Consider the following 17,716-nt stretch of genomic DNA (forward strand, 5'->3'; position numbering starts at 1 on the left):
AAAAACAACCAATACCCACAGGAAGCATGTGTAGGGGAAGCAGGGAACAGTGAAGTGGCATTCCTGAGTAAGAAGGGGGTGCAGTGATTTGAGGGTCTCTATTCCACCCCTGTAATGCAGGAGTCTCTAAGATGCAACACAGTGAACCACGTTTCGTTTTGGTTTGTTTTATTGAGAGGAGGTGGGGTGTGACTGCTATTTTCCAGACTTCTGCACTTACACCAGCTACTTATTTCTAAAGCTGAAAGCTGTGATCAAGGTAGAGCTTCAGGGGAGGGATAGGTTAAGAATTGGGAGCTCAAGAGGATCTTGTCAGTGAACTTTCGTTAGGAAACAGGCCTGTTTTGGCTCCTGCACTTCCTTTTCTCCCTAGAGCTCAGCCTGTCAGAAACGCCTTCCCACACACCACTGCCTTGCCATTTACCAGAGAACTGCGGGGGAGAGGGGCTTTTCCTGTCTGTGTGCTGAGATTCAGCCAGCCCTCAGACTGTGGTTTTCTCTGGAGCCCACTCTCTGTGGCTTTGTGTGTTTTTCACCAGAGAAGGAGCTATGGACAAATGCAGTGAAGTGGACTGCTGCCAAGGTCATGCTGAGGTGACAGGCAATTGCTCAGCCATCCCCTTCATCTCCTATCACTGACCTCTAGCTGCCGAACTGTGTGGCTATGCTTAGCTTCCCAGGGCAGAGGCAATAGAAACTTCAAGGAAAGTAAAGGCAGAAATCCCAGCAAGTTACTCCTTTCTAAAAAGAGCTGAGTAGTTTGCAGAGCTCTCATAGGGAGCCATTTCCCTTTCCCTGCCATGCCAGTGTATTGCTCACAACATGCAGATTCTTTTGTTCTCTGTGTCAAATCTTCAACGTGCTTGCTCTCGCACTTGCTTTAGGAATAGAAATATTCTCAGTTCCCTGGTATTCCTGGGGATTTCCGTTTTGTTGCTGACCTCAACTCTCCTTTTTCAGAGACTATACCTTAAAGCTTTCCAATTACTTGAAGCACCTACAGGGTTGGATGGAAGATCTGGTATTTTAACATATTCCACCTAGCTTTTTTTTCTCCTAGAACTTTGTATTAATCCCAGCTTGCAGACAAAGAACAGCTAACCAGGGTAAAGGCAGAAAGTCAGTTAAAGCAACAAAAACTTTGTTTATAGAAGTCTATTGCACGATTAGACTGGGGAAGACCTTTCGGTTTCTTTTTTCCTCCAGAACAGCATTGTTGTGTGGTAGTAATAAGCTTCTCTGCCTTCCTAGATGCTGCAGTTCAGCTCTTAAAACTACTTCATTGACAACTGTTCTTTTTGTGCTTGGAACTGCTCTGGAAACTGTGAGGTTGCCTTCACTGAGAAGAGATTCTCCCTTACAAAAACGTCACTCTCATCTGTCAGCTATCAGCTATACTCAGGGAGAGATTCACCAATTACTATGATTTTGTTTTGTTTTGCTTTTACCAGGCTCTCTTTGCCAGCTACTCGCAATCCAGCACCAGCCATGTGCCTATGTCGCCTGGCTCTGGTGCACACAAGACATCAAGTGCCACTTCAGGTATCCAGAAGGCAGCCAGTTTGCACAAAGTGGTGCCATCCCAGTGTACGCCTTCTCAGCTGGTTCCAAAGCCTCCAGCAAACCACAGACAGGCAGTGGTCAGAAAAACTGCAGCCCAGAGGATTTCCAAGTAAGTTTTATCTCTTTCCATCTACAACAGGAAGTTGGCACTGGTTCCACTAAAAAGAAGTATAGGAGCAGAACCTGTGTATGTGTGACTCAGACATAGGTCTTTCAGGCTGTTCAAGACAAATCTCAGAATAACTTGATCTGTGTGAACTGAAGTACTGAACTAAATGTGCACTATTGTGCATTCTCATGTTTCACAGTGGCAAGGTAAGCCGGACTGTAACAACATACAAACAACTACATAGGAACTGCCAGAATGAATCAGTGAAGAGTCCTGTCCAGGTTGGGAGTCAGTTACCTAAATGCAAGTTGCTAGTGCCATTTTAATTGCATCAGGCTAGTCTACATAACCTCCAACTGCTGCCCCAGATAAGCACAAGTTTTCTGTAGATTTTGTGTTTTATGTGTCAGTCCCATGCAGGTGTTGCAAATAACTTGTCAGCTGTGTTTAGGCACCTTATTTAATCTTTGATGAGGGTTTGAGTCTGGTGGGTCAGAAGAGGCTGCCAAAAAAAGAAAAAAGTAAGTAAAGCACCAGTATCCTTAAGAAGCTAATCTAGTCTTGAGCCAAGTTTTCCCATAAGCTTAATGTATGATGATTGACTTATGCCTTTAGGCAGAACTGTTTATTTCATTTAACATGTTTATGTCTAATGTAGTGATTGTTTTCCTTGTTATCTGTAGAAATGCTCATCCTTCCTTAACTTTTACTAAGCTTCAAGTTACAGTGCTTGCCATTCAAAAATACAGTAATTTGCTGTATGTTATCTTTAAAAACAAAATAACACACTTACCATGAAATGTTGTTTACTGATTTTAAGTTTCCTTCCTTTCCATTTCTTGTTGTATTCCGTGTATCAGGAAAGAATGTGAGCAAGGCTTCTGTTTTCCATTTTTCTTATCCTTTCCATTTCTTGTTAGCTCCCTTAGCTCTCTCTGTTTATTTTCTCTTAGTCTAATGCAGTTCTGTCAATTACATCCTTTGGCAAGTTTTTCCTCAGACATGTTTCATTCCTGAAGGGCAGAAATTGCATTCATAACTTCCTCTCTTATACTCTATACCCAGAAGAGTTGTAAAGCTTTCAGAGCAGGTTCCTGTGAGGTTTCCTGGTTCTTTGTTTGCTTCCTGGTTTAAAGAGAGGAGGCTTAATAAAAGCGTACTGATAGAAGACACTTCATGAAGATGCTGGGGCACTGTCAGTGTGTGGGAAACTTGTGTATTTCCTGCTTGTACTCTTACTATCTTAAGAGCTAGCATATTAAGTGAATCTCCAAAACTATCTAAAAAGAAAACAAGATGTCAGTAGACTTTGTCAACTCAGCAAATGCAGATGCAAGCATCAGGTCTGGCAGGTATATGCTGGTGAATTTGATATCTGAATTCTTTAATGTTGGATAGCTCATGTTAGTACAGGTGACAGGCTGTGTCAGTGGGGCTCTCTGTCGGGCAGCAGAGATGTGTATTTGAAGATGCCGGTGTGCTGTGCTCACTTCTTGGCAGAAGAAATGTTTATTCTTATGAGATGGAATTGCAGCTCCTTGGACAGACTTTACTTTGCTGCATTTTTGTGGTTTCTGCTCTGTGACAGGCAGGAGTGTGGGAAAACCGGAAAAAGTTCAGCACCAAAAATGCACAGAAGGGGGAAAAAAAGCAAAAGATTCCTTCAGAATTTTAGCAAACTAATCCAAGTATTGAAGGCTGCAAGGAGCCACTCCGGAAATACTTTCCAAGTTGCCTTTTAGACTCCAGTATGAAGCTCAGAACCCATTCTTGTCATTCATAGGACCTTGAAGTAACATTTTTTCACTTACATGGAAAACACCAGTGCCTAGCTATATTTCCAGCGTGCTGAGAACTAATAATTTAAAAGCTGCTGTGTCTCAGTCTAGCCCAACGTGTTGTCAAGAGTAGACCAGAGATGCATGGAAGAGTGGATAGAGGCAAGCCTCTGCCTCAAATGAATCTAGATTAGAGATAAAAAATATGTCTTACATTCTCTAGCCTGTTCTCTACAGTCCCTGGTTATTTTGTGCAGAGTATTCTCAGACATTGGGCAGACTGCTTTCAAGTAAATTTAATGGAAGAAACCCCACAGTATGTTACAGAAGGCTTTGTATTAATCTAAATAACTGTATTTTTAGAAAGTTTCTCCTGATGCACAATCTGAATTCTTACTTTATTTCATCTTCTTGTACCTCATTCCTCTATACTGAACCACCCTCAACACTTTCTCTTGCAAATACTTTCCATCTTTTGAAAATCCTTCTATTTCTTAGAGTTTCCTAATGTTGTTCAGACTTACTGAGGTTTTGTTAACCTCAGATAATAGTTCCACCTGCCAAATCCTTAATTGTCTTGAATTTACTATATTTTCTTCACTTTGTCAGAGTTCTTGCATTGTAGCACCCAGGATTGTACTTTTCCAGTGTGAGACTACTCTGTCTTAAGGTTACGAGATGGCAGATATCCCTCTTTGTAACATCTAATCTAATTTTGGCTTCTTGGCTGCTTCGTTTCTCTGTCAGGTCATCTTTGATTTACTGCTCACTTTCACCCCTAATTCTTGTTGGCTGCTTTCCTGACCTCTCCTTACAGATCTCTCCTCGCTGCTATGTATTATTTCCACAAGATTCACTGAAACTAATCCCATACTATTGTTTAAGCTCTTGTATCTCATTTCTTTTTTTCATAGTTTTCAGTAGGTCAGACCTTTATTTCTCTGCCTGTTCTTGCACCACCTGGCTTTTGTTTAACATCTTAATAACGACCTTTTTCAAGTTTTTTGTAGAATTCCTCCAGAGACTGAACAGTGAAGACAAACTAGAATCAACTTTGTCTCTTTGACCTCTCTATCCTTTTGCACGCATTATCATTTCTATCCTAGCCAGCACACATGGCTTCCAGAAGAGGAGGGAAAGAATAAGTGGTTAGAAACACTTCTACAGATAGAGTGAGATGCTAAAGGTGAACATTACTGGTTAATTCAGATACAGTCTAGTAAGTTGGATGCTTCTCTGCTTAAAACATAAAGGAAAAGAGTAATGAAACAGCCAGACAATTCAGTCTTGTGTTTTCAAGTTATGGTCTCTCTTGTTTTTTCAGTCTCTCAACTTGTAAAAGATGGCGGGTTGACTTTAAGACACACTTCTTCTGTGTCCAAAGCAGACTCCTTGTTTAAGCTAATGGACTGGAAGACTGGGGCCCACATTAAAGATGTGGAAAAAGACTGTGGTGACTGGGAGAAATGGTTTAACGTGTAGCTCCACTTAGAAACACAGGCTCATGAAATGATCTCCTGTGGCTCCATAGTTTTGATTAATTGTACTCAGATTACAAGTGGAAAGATAGCTTTTGAATAGCTGATACAACAAACCCTTCTTTCTTTCCAGAAGTCAGATTGGGTCCTTTTCACTGCTTGTATTGCCACTGTTGGCTGCCTGTGAACCATGAAGAAACCTGCTGCTAACTGAGTGTAAAAAATTTGAAACAGAAGGCACATAAATAGTATTTGTAAGCCATGGGATGAAGCAGATGTCCCTGGAAGCAGCATTTGCTGAATAGAACTTTCACATTACAGATGACGGCAACCAAAGCAAGAAAATATATTAGCACAACTGTGAGGACCCAGAGTGAATTGGTACAGATGGTAGACAAAAAATCTTTCTGCTTTTAGGAACAACTAAATTACAATAAATACAGATTTCTAAACTATCATTCCTATGGTAATTTTTCAGAGAGCTGCTCTCAGTGACAGCATCAAGTTTGACAGTTGGACTTGATGATCTTAGAAGTCTTCTCCAGCTTTAATGATTCTTTGATGTTAAAGAAGGGCAAGGCTTGGACAGCCTGTGAACAGAACTATTAGTTAAATGAAAGATTTTCAGAAAAATACAGCTGCCAGTGTTAGACTGCTGTACATAAAGAGAGGAAATACCAGATAGATGAAAGGAGCATACAGTTCAAGATTTTATCAGGGAGAGAGCAAGCCCAAAATCTCTGATTTTACCAGTGATAGACTGAAACAGAACAACTGTTGGGGTTGGTCAGCATGGCCTAATTTCTTGTACTGAACTTCTCTGTAAATATCATTCTCAACAACTCTACTCAGGAAGAACAAATATTTCCTACACCATAGCACATGATCTTGCCTTGTTCTTCTCTTGGCTATTTATTTGCTGTGAACAATACCAGCAGTAGAAGATGCAAAGTTCTGCATGGTTGTAACTAACACAGAAATAGGGTAGAGGTGATGAATTTCTCCAGGGTTCAGGAAATCCACTCCACAACTGGGTGGAGTCCTGATTAAAGTTGAACACAGCAGCAGCCAGCTGTTCTAGGACAGGCTGGCCAAGCTGGGCAAATGTGCAAAAGAATGGCCATAGAGCAAGCACTGTAAAATGCTGTATTTCTGGTCTGTATCCTGTCCCATATGTGCTTATTCACAGACACGGATGAAGTGTCTCAAGTGAGCTGATGCTGTCACACATGCAAGCTGAGTGCTCACCAAAAAAGAGGAGAGGCAGCAGGAGACCAAACATGCATCTGTTGCTGAGACCACTTTTTTTTTTTTGCTATCGCTGTACTGAGGCATGCTTGTTGTTTTAGCTCCTGAGCATGTGGGTTAATCAGTCTGCCTGACCCTTAGACATTTCTGGCAGCAAAAGCAGTGCATCTGAGAGACATGCCTTGATTTAACACCCTGACACAGCTGGGCTCACTGGGCCTTGCAGCTCTTAGCCCTTGGCTAGCCTCAGATCATACACACACATACACATGTGGAGATACCTTGGCCAAGAGCAACAGAGGAACAAGCTCCCTGGCTCTGGCTCTTCACATCTGTTGCTGTCCTCTTGTCAAACTCTAGGCTTTATGTGATGCAAATTTGTTTGTGTCCCCACTGGACCATTAGACACATTCATGATATCCCAGGAATAGGTTGTTACAACAAAGGTGTTCAAAATTCAGTCAAGAAAATATTTCTTTGCATCTGTGGAACAAGAGCATCCTCCAAATTTGCAATCCAGAACTGAGTAGCTTAGAGGTGGCTTAGTGCCTGAATGAAGAAAGTCAGTATCAATTTCAAGGAGGGCTTAGTTGTATGAGCAAGAAAAAAGGCCAATGTTAGATATTTAAGTGAAGGGGACAGCGGGGAAAAGGATGGGTTTGTTAGTTTTAAAGAGGAATAAATGGAGGACTTAACAAAAGATTGCACTGGAGAAATGGAAGCAAAAATGACATAGATGCTAGAAGCAGGAAAATGAGAAAAGTTATGGGATTTCAACCAACTCAAGGGGGAAGAAAATGGAAAAGGATTTACTTAGTTTAAATCATGAATATGTTCCAGGACTAGAATTTCTATCAGGACAGTAGAGAGACCTTGAGAGGTGAGCTTAGCAGGGTGACAGATCTACCACAGATCTGTCTGAGAATGGGCTGTATGGAGATGGCAGCTGAAACTGCAAAAACCAAGATGTAGAAAGAAAAGGGGACAGGCAAGTCTGTAGTGGGAAGCAGTAAAAGTAAAGCAGACTTAAAGGTAGAAGTATAACTTTCTTGTCATTTTTTGTTGTTGTACTTGCTGATATCCTTGATGACATTTTCAACTGCTAGTCTTCTATTCTACCTAAAGACAGATTAGCAAGATCTGTCTGTCAATTGTGCTGCATTAATGAAGTGGACAAGCTAAGTGTGAGCATGCAATGTTTATATAAAAAGCACAAAGATCTATCTGGATTCTCTGCCCCTGGATGGACTGTGCACTGTCAGCAGAAAAAAAAAACAAACACAACAGAAGTACAGATCCAAAATTCTCTCAGACAATAAACATAGAAACAGGCACCTCATTTGACAGCAGCATTTCAAATTACAGCTGATTGAAGTAATGGGCTGTGCTTTCCACATTGTATCTGCTGCCTCTTCCTTTCCTGTATAGATTTCAATTTACTTTACTAAAATGCAGCTGACATAAAGTATAGGAGGCCTTCTCTGGCCATGCAGTTGCAAGAAGCACCCAGATTACTGGCAACTTGCTGCCTTTGAAATTTGAAGGCAAAACATTTCAGAAAAAAACTGCAGTAAATGCACACATGTGCCTGAGTCTGTTAGTAATCAGGGCATCACGTGAGGATTGGAGTTTACAGTGTTCTTCAGGGGAAGAGCTCACAGTAACCCCGTTTCATGGCAGATATGAATGAGTGAAGGAGAAGCACTGTGGCAGAGAAACAGGAGTGTGCATACAGAAATGTGTAGCGATCAGAACAGAGTTGGACAGGGAGGAAGAAAAGGCAGAGGTGTAAGAGAAGAGAGGACAAACCAAGAATAGATAGATTAATTTTTAAAAACAGAGTAGATCATTGCAGCTGTACAATTTATACTACTTTTATGAGTGGATTTCTTTTTTATGTAGGAGAGCTTGATGTCATTTTGGTAATGAGTATTTATAATAATTAAAGGAAGTGCAGTTGTTCTCCATAGAGTATTGTTTTACTGTAACTCAGGTGCTGAGCTAAATGCAGGAGGATTTGCATGAATATCTGCTTGAGGACTGGGTGTTTACTGTTGGAGACTAAATGCATCCTGCAGGTCTCAGTTTCTGACATATGTGAGAAATCTTGCCGAAATGAGTTGTCTCTACTAAGACAGGATGCAAGGACTTAGATTTTGAATGAAGCTTGTTTTTGCCAAGCCCGCTACTCTCGTGCATTTTTGTTTTAATGTTGCCTAATCATTTTGCTTCAAATCACTGGAGTAAGGATACCACAGAGTTACTGGTTGAGTTGTGCTTTTCGTACCGCTTACCATCCATCTTCTTTATCCTTCAAAATCAGCATCCAAGAGGTGTGGGACAATTAGATGTTTTAGGTGCATTGAAGTCTTGTTGGTGGCTTGAGCATTCGTCTGTCATCCCCTGCCTTTTTGGAGCTGTTGCTGTCACTACCTGTTTCACACCATGTTCAGTCACAGCTTCATAGCCACAGTCTCATTAAAACTTTTTGTTGTTGTTCAGAACCTTTATTCTTTCTTGGTATATGCCTTCTCATCTCTTTCTAATTGATGTTTTTACTTGTTAGGGTGACCTCCGTTGAAAGGCAACTTAACGGATTCCAGAACAGCCTTCGCAGTGCTGCATCCTGTGAACCGGGGTCAAATTCCACAGGTGAGTGCTGAAGACCAGGAAAGGGGTGTAGCCATGCTGGGATGCTTTCATCTTTCTCAAGAACTGCCAGTTAAAAAAAAGCAAAACTAAAAAACCTTAGCAAAAGGAAGAAACACAGCTGTCTACTCTGCACATAGTGGTTCCTAGGTAACAGCTTGGCTTTGGCTGCATAGAGAATTTATTCCTCCCAGGACTGAAAAGACTAAACAAAAGGGAGCAAAGACTCGGTTTCATAGAATTGGAAGAGGAAGATGCTTAAAAATGTGGCTGGGAAAAAAACTTGGCTAAAATGGCCTCCCTGCTTTAGGCTTTGGCTCAAAGATGCTCTGTTGTTCAAGCTTGGACTGTAATAAAAGGCCAGGACATTCTTTACATTTTTCTTCAGTCTTGCAGAAGAGTGCCTTAGTTCAGAAGGATGTCACTGAGATTTGTGAATCAGCTGCATAGTGAAGTCAGTCAGTAGAGGTGAAACCTCCCAAAGAAAGATCACTGAGACCTATAAAATCAAATCTTCATCCTTCCCTAGAGATTAATTCATTTAAAGAAGTTTCTTTGCTAATACGAATTGAAGATCTCAGAAAATGGGGACCCAATGAATTTTTTATTGATGCAGTCATATTTGCAGTAGAGCGTAGTCTTGATGAACCCATATTACCCGTGGCCTGCAGTAATTTGTGACGATGCTGTAATGGCAAATACAGATAAATTATGATCTAGAGTGCTTTGAAAGAATTATGTTTCTGACCTCAGCTTTTACTTTGAAAACCTTGAAAATGTGACTTGAGTATCACTGAAGCAGTCTTGTCTATGTTTTCATGGGCTGAAATAGAAGTTAGCAGAGAGGTGAACCGCCTAATCCATCTCTTGGATATCTGGCTCTGAAACTTAAAGGTGACATGTCCAACATTAATGTCATCAATTTTTATGGCTGATCCTCCAGCACAAACATTCAACTCATGCACTTACTGTACGATTCCAAACTGCCTCCTACACTTTACCACCTGCCTGAAACTTCAGCTACCCTACCAGAGATTTTATAGTGTGAACAGCTGTTGTCAATAACAAAGACCCTACACCACACTGGAACGTAACAGCTTAGAAATGGAATATAATGAGATTATCAAAATAAATAAAATTTTGTCAACACTGTAGCATATATATAATTGAGACAAAAGTTCTCATCTACTGTATAGTTTGAGTTTTTTGCATACTATACATAAATTTACAAGCAAATATAAAATGTAGTTTTCAAGGTATGACTGAGTGGACTTATATGAAGGTGTTTGTATGCTAAATTCTAACCTTTCTAACAGCTTTAAGAGCACCCTCGTGGTTGCCACGCTGTAATTTTGGTGGTAGGCCGTCAGAACTAGGATCTGATGAGCAAGTCACTCAAAGCTTCCTTGTCTCTAGAAGAGGTGTGTAGCTCACAGAATAGTGCTAAATTTTGCAGTGATTGAACAAAGTGGAGCAACATGTTTGTTCTTGGAAACAAGAGGAATGATATTTTCTTCAGCTTTCCACCAAGCCACTGGTATGCGTCAGAGGCTGCTGTGCCCAGTCTGTGTGTCTCAGAGACTACTCTGGTTCTTCCTGTAGGAACAGCTGTTTTTCTTCTTGACTCTTCATTGATTGCTTACATTAAGGCCCTGATTTCCCTCATCAACAGCTTATTTTAGGATTCCTGTTTCACATGTATTTAATATCCTGGATACCAACTAGAAGAGTTGAAGACACAACTCATAAAGCGGATTACAAAATAAGCTGCAAGATTTTAAAGATAGGAGGCTGTGAACAGTTCTGGAGATAAGAGGAATTGAGCAGAACCTCTGTGTATACACATGCAAATATGTTTAAAAATGCTTGAGAAGCTTGAATGGACCTTAACTGGATAACAGTCTGTGTGACAGTTAATTGCAGAGTTTGCACAACCCTTTCATACCATTGTATGAGACTGCTTCTGTGAAGAAAACATCCTGGAAGAATGAGGAATTCAGTTGAGTACCAGGATCTACCATTGCCTGCTGGTTATTGGGACCTTCATTTGACTTTGGCTGTTGTCCCTCTGGCTCTTAGCCCATTCTCTTTGTCTACTCAGATAGCCTATCCAAGGAGTAGTAGTTACTGGGGCTTTGCAGAGAAGCATAAAGGTGTCACAAATGATCTAACCAAAAGTGAAGAGGATGTTCAAAATAACAGTGAGTCAACATGGAATGTTTTAACTGGACTGTACAGAGAACAGTTCACTGCTGGTTAGTATTGCAACTGTAGGAGGTGGTGTGCAGTGGGCTCAAGCTCTTGAGTTCAGATTTCTTGAGATGATACAAGAGTAAAAGCAGTTCTGCAAAGCAGCTTAGGACTCTGAAACAAGCCACCATTATATCCTCATGGCCTCACTGTAATGTTACAAAGAGACTGAAGTTCCCTTTGAACTGTATTCCATTGGAGTAATGAGGGAGAAGGCAGAGGTTCTTATGAGTATAGAGACGTGAAAATCTAAACACTGAAATCTGCAATGTATCATTTGGCGTTATTTGTAGTGTCTGGACAGTTAGTTTCTTACCTGAGTTACTGAAAGTTTTGAGAGAGTTTATTTTATTAAAGGAATAGAAGAAATGTTAAGAAATACTACATTTGACTAATATTCAAAATTCTTCTAGCTTGATTTTTGGCTGAAAAATCACTTAATCTGAATTTAGTAAGGAAACTTCTTGAGCTAGGTGGTATGCAGTTGATTTTACTCAATGTGATTTCTAGGTCTGTATTTGAGCTTAGTTACAGGATGTTTCACACTTGTCTGTTAACTTTGTAACCTGGCTCCCATATCCACATAAGTGCCAGCTTCTGAAGGTATGCAGCTGTTTGAAATAGAGTATGTCATCATCTGTAAGAAGTTAGAATTGGATCCTGATGAAGCATATGGGGATTGGCAAGCTGTTTTGGACCTTGTCTAGGTGGAAGGCACACTGTTCTTAAGTTTTCTAGTGATCTCCTTCTCCATGGTAAGAAGGAGACCAGTATTTGAGCACCGTCCAACTAAGATGAGTGTGCAAGCAGTGTGGTTAGCTGTAGAGTAATGAATGCAATAGCTTACAACAGTGATAGTAAGGAATACTTTTTCACGTACTCTTCTTTATATCTACCGCAATTCCAAGATTTTATATTTTACAGGAAATATACAAGTATAATGTGTATTTCTGAAGCTTTTTTTATACCTTACATTATTGTGTGGGCCTTCATGAGAAATTCATGTACATCTTTTCATTGGAGACAAGAAATTGGAATTGATGTTGGAGTTGATGTCTGAGCTGTGATGACTGTTGGCTACCCACTGCCTGAATTATCATCATTCTTGAAATGCAGACTTTTATATAAGCTTGTAGAAAGAAGAGACTATTTTAGCAGGCATGCAGATGTACAAGATTCAAAAATTGCTTTGCACCAGCAAAAGAAGAAGAAAGTCAGTAAAACACAACAGGCACTCATGACATGTAGTATAAAGAGTAGTGATGGGATGGGATGCAACAAGTACTTACACTGTGCATGGCTGGTGTCAGACCCCCAGCTATTTGCTACAGTAGGATGGAATTCTCAGCTGCCCAGCCTTGTCCAGGCTTCCTCAGCTTCTGCCAGTCTCTTCTGCAGCATAGGGAGGCAGTAGCTTATTGAGCACCAATGTATTTATTTTTATGTTGATACCACATTCCCAAAAGGAACCTTGGCTACAATTTCAGCTGGTCTCACCACACTGTCCAAATCCTTTGTCAAGAGCAGCTGGGAAAAGAAGTCACTCAGATTTCTGCATGGTGCATTGCTGGTACGCCTCCTCCCTCTCACTAATCCTGTTAATTCCAGCCTTCATTTGCCACCTTCCTGGTTCTTTCTTGTTGCTGTGACTGACTGCACCAAGTGGTTTTGAGTTAGAAAGATGACCTTAAAATAGGCACCTTGAGTAACCTCTACCTTGGACATCTTTGACTTTCAGGTAAAATATGTCTTACGACACAAAAGAGCAACTCATGGTCTCAGCTCATATCTTATCTTAATCCAGGAAGAAAGTCACAACAATCTCTTCCATGAAAATCCTTCCAGAAATACCTGCCTGGCTGAGAAGCTCTCGGTGGATTACTGAAAGGGATGAGTGGTCTGATACTCTGTACCTTGCATCAAACTTCTCCAGTGATGCCTTTCACCCTGTGAACAGCCTTTGGCAACAGCAGTAGTAATAATTCTGCCAGCATCTCTCTATCCAATCTGTAGTGCCATCTCTATGCAGAGAAAGGGTTATGGAGAAACAGTCATTTTGTTGTATCATATTTTGGGAACCAGTTGAGCTTCAGATGGAAGATGAGGCGATTCCTACTATTGTGTTTCCCGTTTCGGGAGGGCAAAGAATCAGTTATGATCAGTTATTATGGATATTTGGTTTCACATTTGTTCTTAGCGTTATCTTTCTAAAGCCATTGTTATTCCATGCACTACAGCAACATCCTGAATCACCTTTCTCTCCCCTGCTGACATCCATGATTCCATAAGGAAGGATAGGAGGGAAAAAAATACTTCTTCTCTAGCATATTTATTGAAGCTATCCCATGTCAGATAATAACAGGTAAGCCTGTATTACCAGACGGAGCAGAAGGAAGAGAAGTAGAGAAAGGCCTTCTCCTTAAGCTGTTTTTTGGTACTCTTTGTGGAAGCAAGGAGCCACTACCTTATGACCAGCAATAAACACATATTGGTGGGTCTAAAAAAATAGATGCACCACAAATTATGAACAGGGTGTGCCTGTGTTTGAGCTTATCCAGATACCAGAAAACTGTGAAAGTCTCATTAATCTCAGCAGAGCATGAAGCTCTGCCAGAAGCAGCATTCTCAGTCCTTCTCTGATGATGTTAATGGGGTAATGGCCAACTCAGCTATTACTTCTCAGTTAGAGCCGAGGATATGTGTTCACTTCTAATGATCAGAAATTACATTTATTGTTTAACTTGTGACAACAGCCTGCCTCTTACACCTTCGGTCAACTTCTTGCCTTTCTTTTATGAAAGAAAGACTTTCATGAAAGCCTTTTTCCTGTTGCTACTGGTCTCATGCCACATCCTCAAGGAAAGGATCTTCCAAGTTTCAGGTACATTGGGAAAACAGAAATTCAACGAAGAACAGCCTCTAGAAATTGGCTTCCCTGTTTGAGAACTTGAACTCAGCTGGAATTTCAGGAGCCTTCACTTCTGACAGACTCAAAGAGAGCTCCTAAGCAGGATAAGTAATAACTTCAGGCAGCTGGCATTTTTGCCTGACTGGAGGCTGAGCTTGTTCTCAGTAGTTAGGTGGTGGCAAACTGCCTGCATTTCCTTGTGTTGGAAATGTCATTCAAAATCAGGTGTGCAAAGACTATGGAGAGGTTATATAATGTCTTGGCTACCAGTGTCTCACATCTGGCCATTTGGCGTTAAGCTACCTATAGAGAGGATGACTTTGCCCATCCAAATTGGATTTTGTTTTAATCTGGCATTACTTTATTGAGGCTAAAAATAGAAGCCAAAATGTGTGTGAATAGGATAAAAGGAGTGTCTGAAGTTATGAAATGAAATGTGTCGAAGAGCCAGAGAAGAGAAAGCCACAACAAACCAGAGAGTAGGAAACTGAATAAGGAAAAGCAGAATGAAAGCTGTCAAATACAGAAGGGCATTAGCAGTCAGGGGGAGGAGCCCACCCAGTGTCTTCTAAGTAATATGAAGAGGAGAGACCCTCAGAGAGGCTTCCACCACCACGTCTCCATTTGTTATTAAGACTGCTCGCTGCTCTTTTACTGTAGAGAGACTTTGCTCAATTGTATACAGTTGTGTGCATCCTGTTTGAGTCATCCCCCTCAAGTGCTTTATCATGCCTGGGAACGGCTGCTTTCCTTCATCTGCCCATTTCAGCAAGCCAACTTGAAATTGTGCCCAAAAGATGGGGGAGGGAAGGTTGGCCTTCAGTTGCCAGCTGTCCTAGCTTGCTAGTGTCAATCACCCAAGGATATAAATAAAACCTATCTATTTATTGCCTTTCTTAGATGTACTGTATAGTACCAAGAGAATGCTGGACATCACACTTGGATTATAAATTCCCTCTGCTTTGGGATAAAGGATCTGAATTTCTAGAGTTATTAGGGTTTTTCAGGGAGAATGTAAGCTCCTGTTTTCAGCACAGGAAGATTCAGGAGATTTGGACATTTAAGTCTGTGGCAGAAGTGAGAAGTTTGGGTATGATGAAATAGAACTAACCAGTGCTAAAAAAAATGTTAGCACAGGTCCCTGACCTAGTACTGTCAACCAGCTTGGTACTCTGCTCTATCTCATTCCTGCAACTTGGAAGCAGAGTAGACTATGTGCTGGTGTCTAACTAAAACTGTCTACATCTGTGCTGGGAAAATCTATATAGCACTGCATTATAGCATGCAAATATCCCTTTTACATAGCTGTGATTTCCTATGACTCAGGCATATTCACAAAATTGAGATAAACCTTTTGCCTCTGTTTAACTGTTCTAAATATGAAAGTGGTGTTTTTGCATGTAGTTGTGGATGACATGTAAGCATGTGGACAGACATATAGGCAGATACTTCATGTTTCAACACCTTGTTAAATATTTGTATGTGGTGCTCACCACAGAGAATCAACACTTCATGTTGGCTGCTGTCACTAATAATCTGAGGTTTTTCTGTTGCCCCTGCTCAACCAGAACTTAAAAGGATGCAGAGTGCTCGCAAGTAGCTTTGAAATATTAAAACTTTATCAAGTTACATATGTTAATATTTCTGAAATAACTGAATTGTAGCAATGGGCATGAGCTAAGCTATGCTTATGGTAAGAATGCACATATTTATATTTAGGCATGTAAACACCTCTCCCCGCGTTGAGTCCTCAAGGTAGCCACGCAAGGGGAGCTTTCATTAGGTGTTTCTAATTCCATTTGTGAGAAAATATAAACTGTGTAGTGCGTTTCTGTAAGACAAAGAAGGCTCAAATGCCTCTTCAAGATGGGAAGATGAGGTTGAAGTCGGCTGTCTCTTCCGTATGCCTTCATTTTCTTAATATCAGGATCTCGTCAAGGGACAGTTTTCTGGACTGGTATCCTATCTTAATACACATGGTTGACAGTTTTGTTCCTAATTCAGGTTCCAAACTTTCTGTGCAGTGACAGAGCTGGCAGTGCTGCTTTCTAAACATCTTTCCAGATCCTCTGTGCTGTGTGATGCTTGGCTCTACGCTGGGCTTTCAAGGAGAGTGTATTTTTTAAAATAAAGCAGTATTTTTAATAAACTCAGCTCTCAACAAGTGTCGCTCACATTTAGGAGCAAGCTGATGAGCTAAATACAGCAGACAAGCTTTACCAACTAGATTAGCTGTAAAATGCAAACTGTCCAAAATAAATGTAGTACATTTCTAAGTGTTTTGGAATTTTCTTTTTAAAGGAATGTCTGAGGATTTTTATGAAAAAGAAGTGACAATGACATTGACTTTTTCCCATAACATGCCTAAATAGGAAAATGTAGCAGTATACAGAATTAAAATCCCTCTCTTCAATGGTGGGAAGAAGAAAATCTTTCCAATCCCCATCATGTTTCTTTTAAAGATAAACTTTTTCACATGCCCACTATTCTGGCATGCAGGTCCTCAGCATCTTTTGGAGTGCGGGAGTAGATTCCCATGCAAGCAAATAAGTAAAAGGTGCAGAAAACAAAAGTGTTCTGATATGGGAGAAGGATTGAGAAATACTGGAGCAGCATGCGAAGAGGTGAGTTACATAAGGAAGTGCAGAGGGTATTTTGAGGCTTGAAAGGAACACTAAGAGCACTTTTTCAGACAGCGGCTTATTACTTTAGGTTTGTCACACTGTTATGTGATCTTTCTGTAGAGGAAAGCTGTATTATAGGGAGATTCAGATTAGGAAGAATTCAGATTTCTGGTGGTAGCTGAGATTTGCAGGGTGGTGCAGCAGCATTTCAATAAAACAGACTGCTCTGAGTACTCAAAAGCTTTACCTTCTGATATTTTTGTTTGTTTTGTTTTGTTTTGTTTTGTTTTTCCTCCAGCTTCTGCTTGCAGAAAAGGACTAGCATTGAACACCAGGTGAGGAATCCAGAGTCTTGCTTCCAAGTATGGGGCAGAGGAAAGAGGCAGCAGTGACTTCAGACCACCACACTCCTGTAACATCCAGGGCAGGGTGAACAGGAGTCCCTGCTGAGAGGACAAGCTACAGAGGAGAGTACCTGAGCATCTGTGGAAGCTGGAGATGCAGCTGTAAGCTGATGACTGCCTCTGAGAACTTCTGCTGATGAGTCTGGGGGTCTCTTCCAATTCTTCCTGATCACTAACTGTGAGATCTTTTTATAACACAGAGGTTCTCCACCTGTCTGTATTGTTTCTCCCAAGGTCCAAGTTTGAATGTAAAGATTCCCCATTTGCGCAGCCATTTCAGGCTGTCTTAGTCTGGTAGCAGCCAGTATTCTTTGCTGCCATCACAGCAACCAGCAGCAGGGAAAAATCTTAGACCATATGAGTAGAAACATCCTTACCGTTGCCATCTTGAATTTTGGCACAGAGCCATGGAAATGCTCAGTTTGAATAAAGTAATTTCATTTGTTTGTTTTGATTATAATTTCAGTTATTAATTCACACCTCCAAAATATTTGCTCTTAGATGGGATTTTAAATCTGTCATTGTTTCGCTGCTGGATGCTTATATTTGTGTGGTTTATTTTTGCATTTTGATTTGTGTTTGTTTAGGCTATATAAACGTCTTTAATTGGCTGATTGTTTCAGACCCAAGGTTGAACTCTGAGGCCCAGGTGGCTCCTATCAGTTGCAATAGTGGCTTGGTGAAGCGCTTCAGTTAAAATTTTCC

At 40.8% G+C, this 17,716-nt stretch overlaps 1 protein-coding gene across 3 annotated transcripts in view; it reads left to right on the forward strand.

Annotated features, from left to right (window-relative positions):
• The window catches only part of TTLL5 (tubulin tyrosine ligase like 5), a 119,779-nt gene extending 102,322 nt beyond the window's left edge, over nt 1-17,457 (forward strand). For all 3 annotated transcript variants that reach the window (XM_052696035.1, XM_052696036.1, XM_052696038.1), the window contains 3 exons: nt 1,452-1,672; nt 8,743-8,828; nt 16,906-17,457. In XM_052696035.1, the coding sequence (XP_052551995.1) occupies nt 1,452-1,672; nt 8,743-8,828; nt 16,906-16,946 (348 nt within the window). In that variant the 3' untranslated portion in view covers nt 16,947-17,457. The remainder of the gene's footprint in view (nt 1-1,451; nt 1,673-8,742; nt 8,829-16,905) is intronic.
• The last annotated feature ends 259 nt before the right edge of the window (nt 17,458-17,716 follow it).

Source organism: Tympanuchus pallidicinctus, unplaced genomic scaffold (genome assembly GCF_026119805.1).
Source record: "Tympanuchus pallidicinctus isolate F22 unplaced genomic scaffold, pur_lepc_1.0 scaffold3, whole genome shotgun sequence".
NCBI lineage: Eukaryota > Metazoa > Chordata > Aves > Galliformes > Phasianidae > Tympanuchus > Tympanuchus pallidicinctus.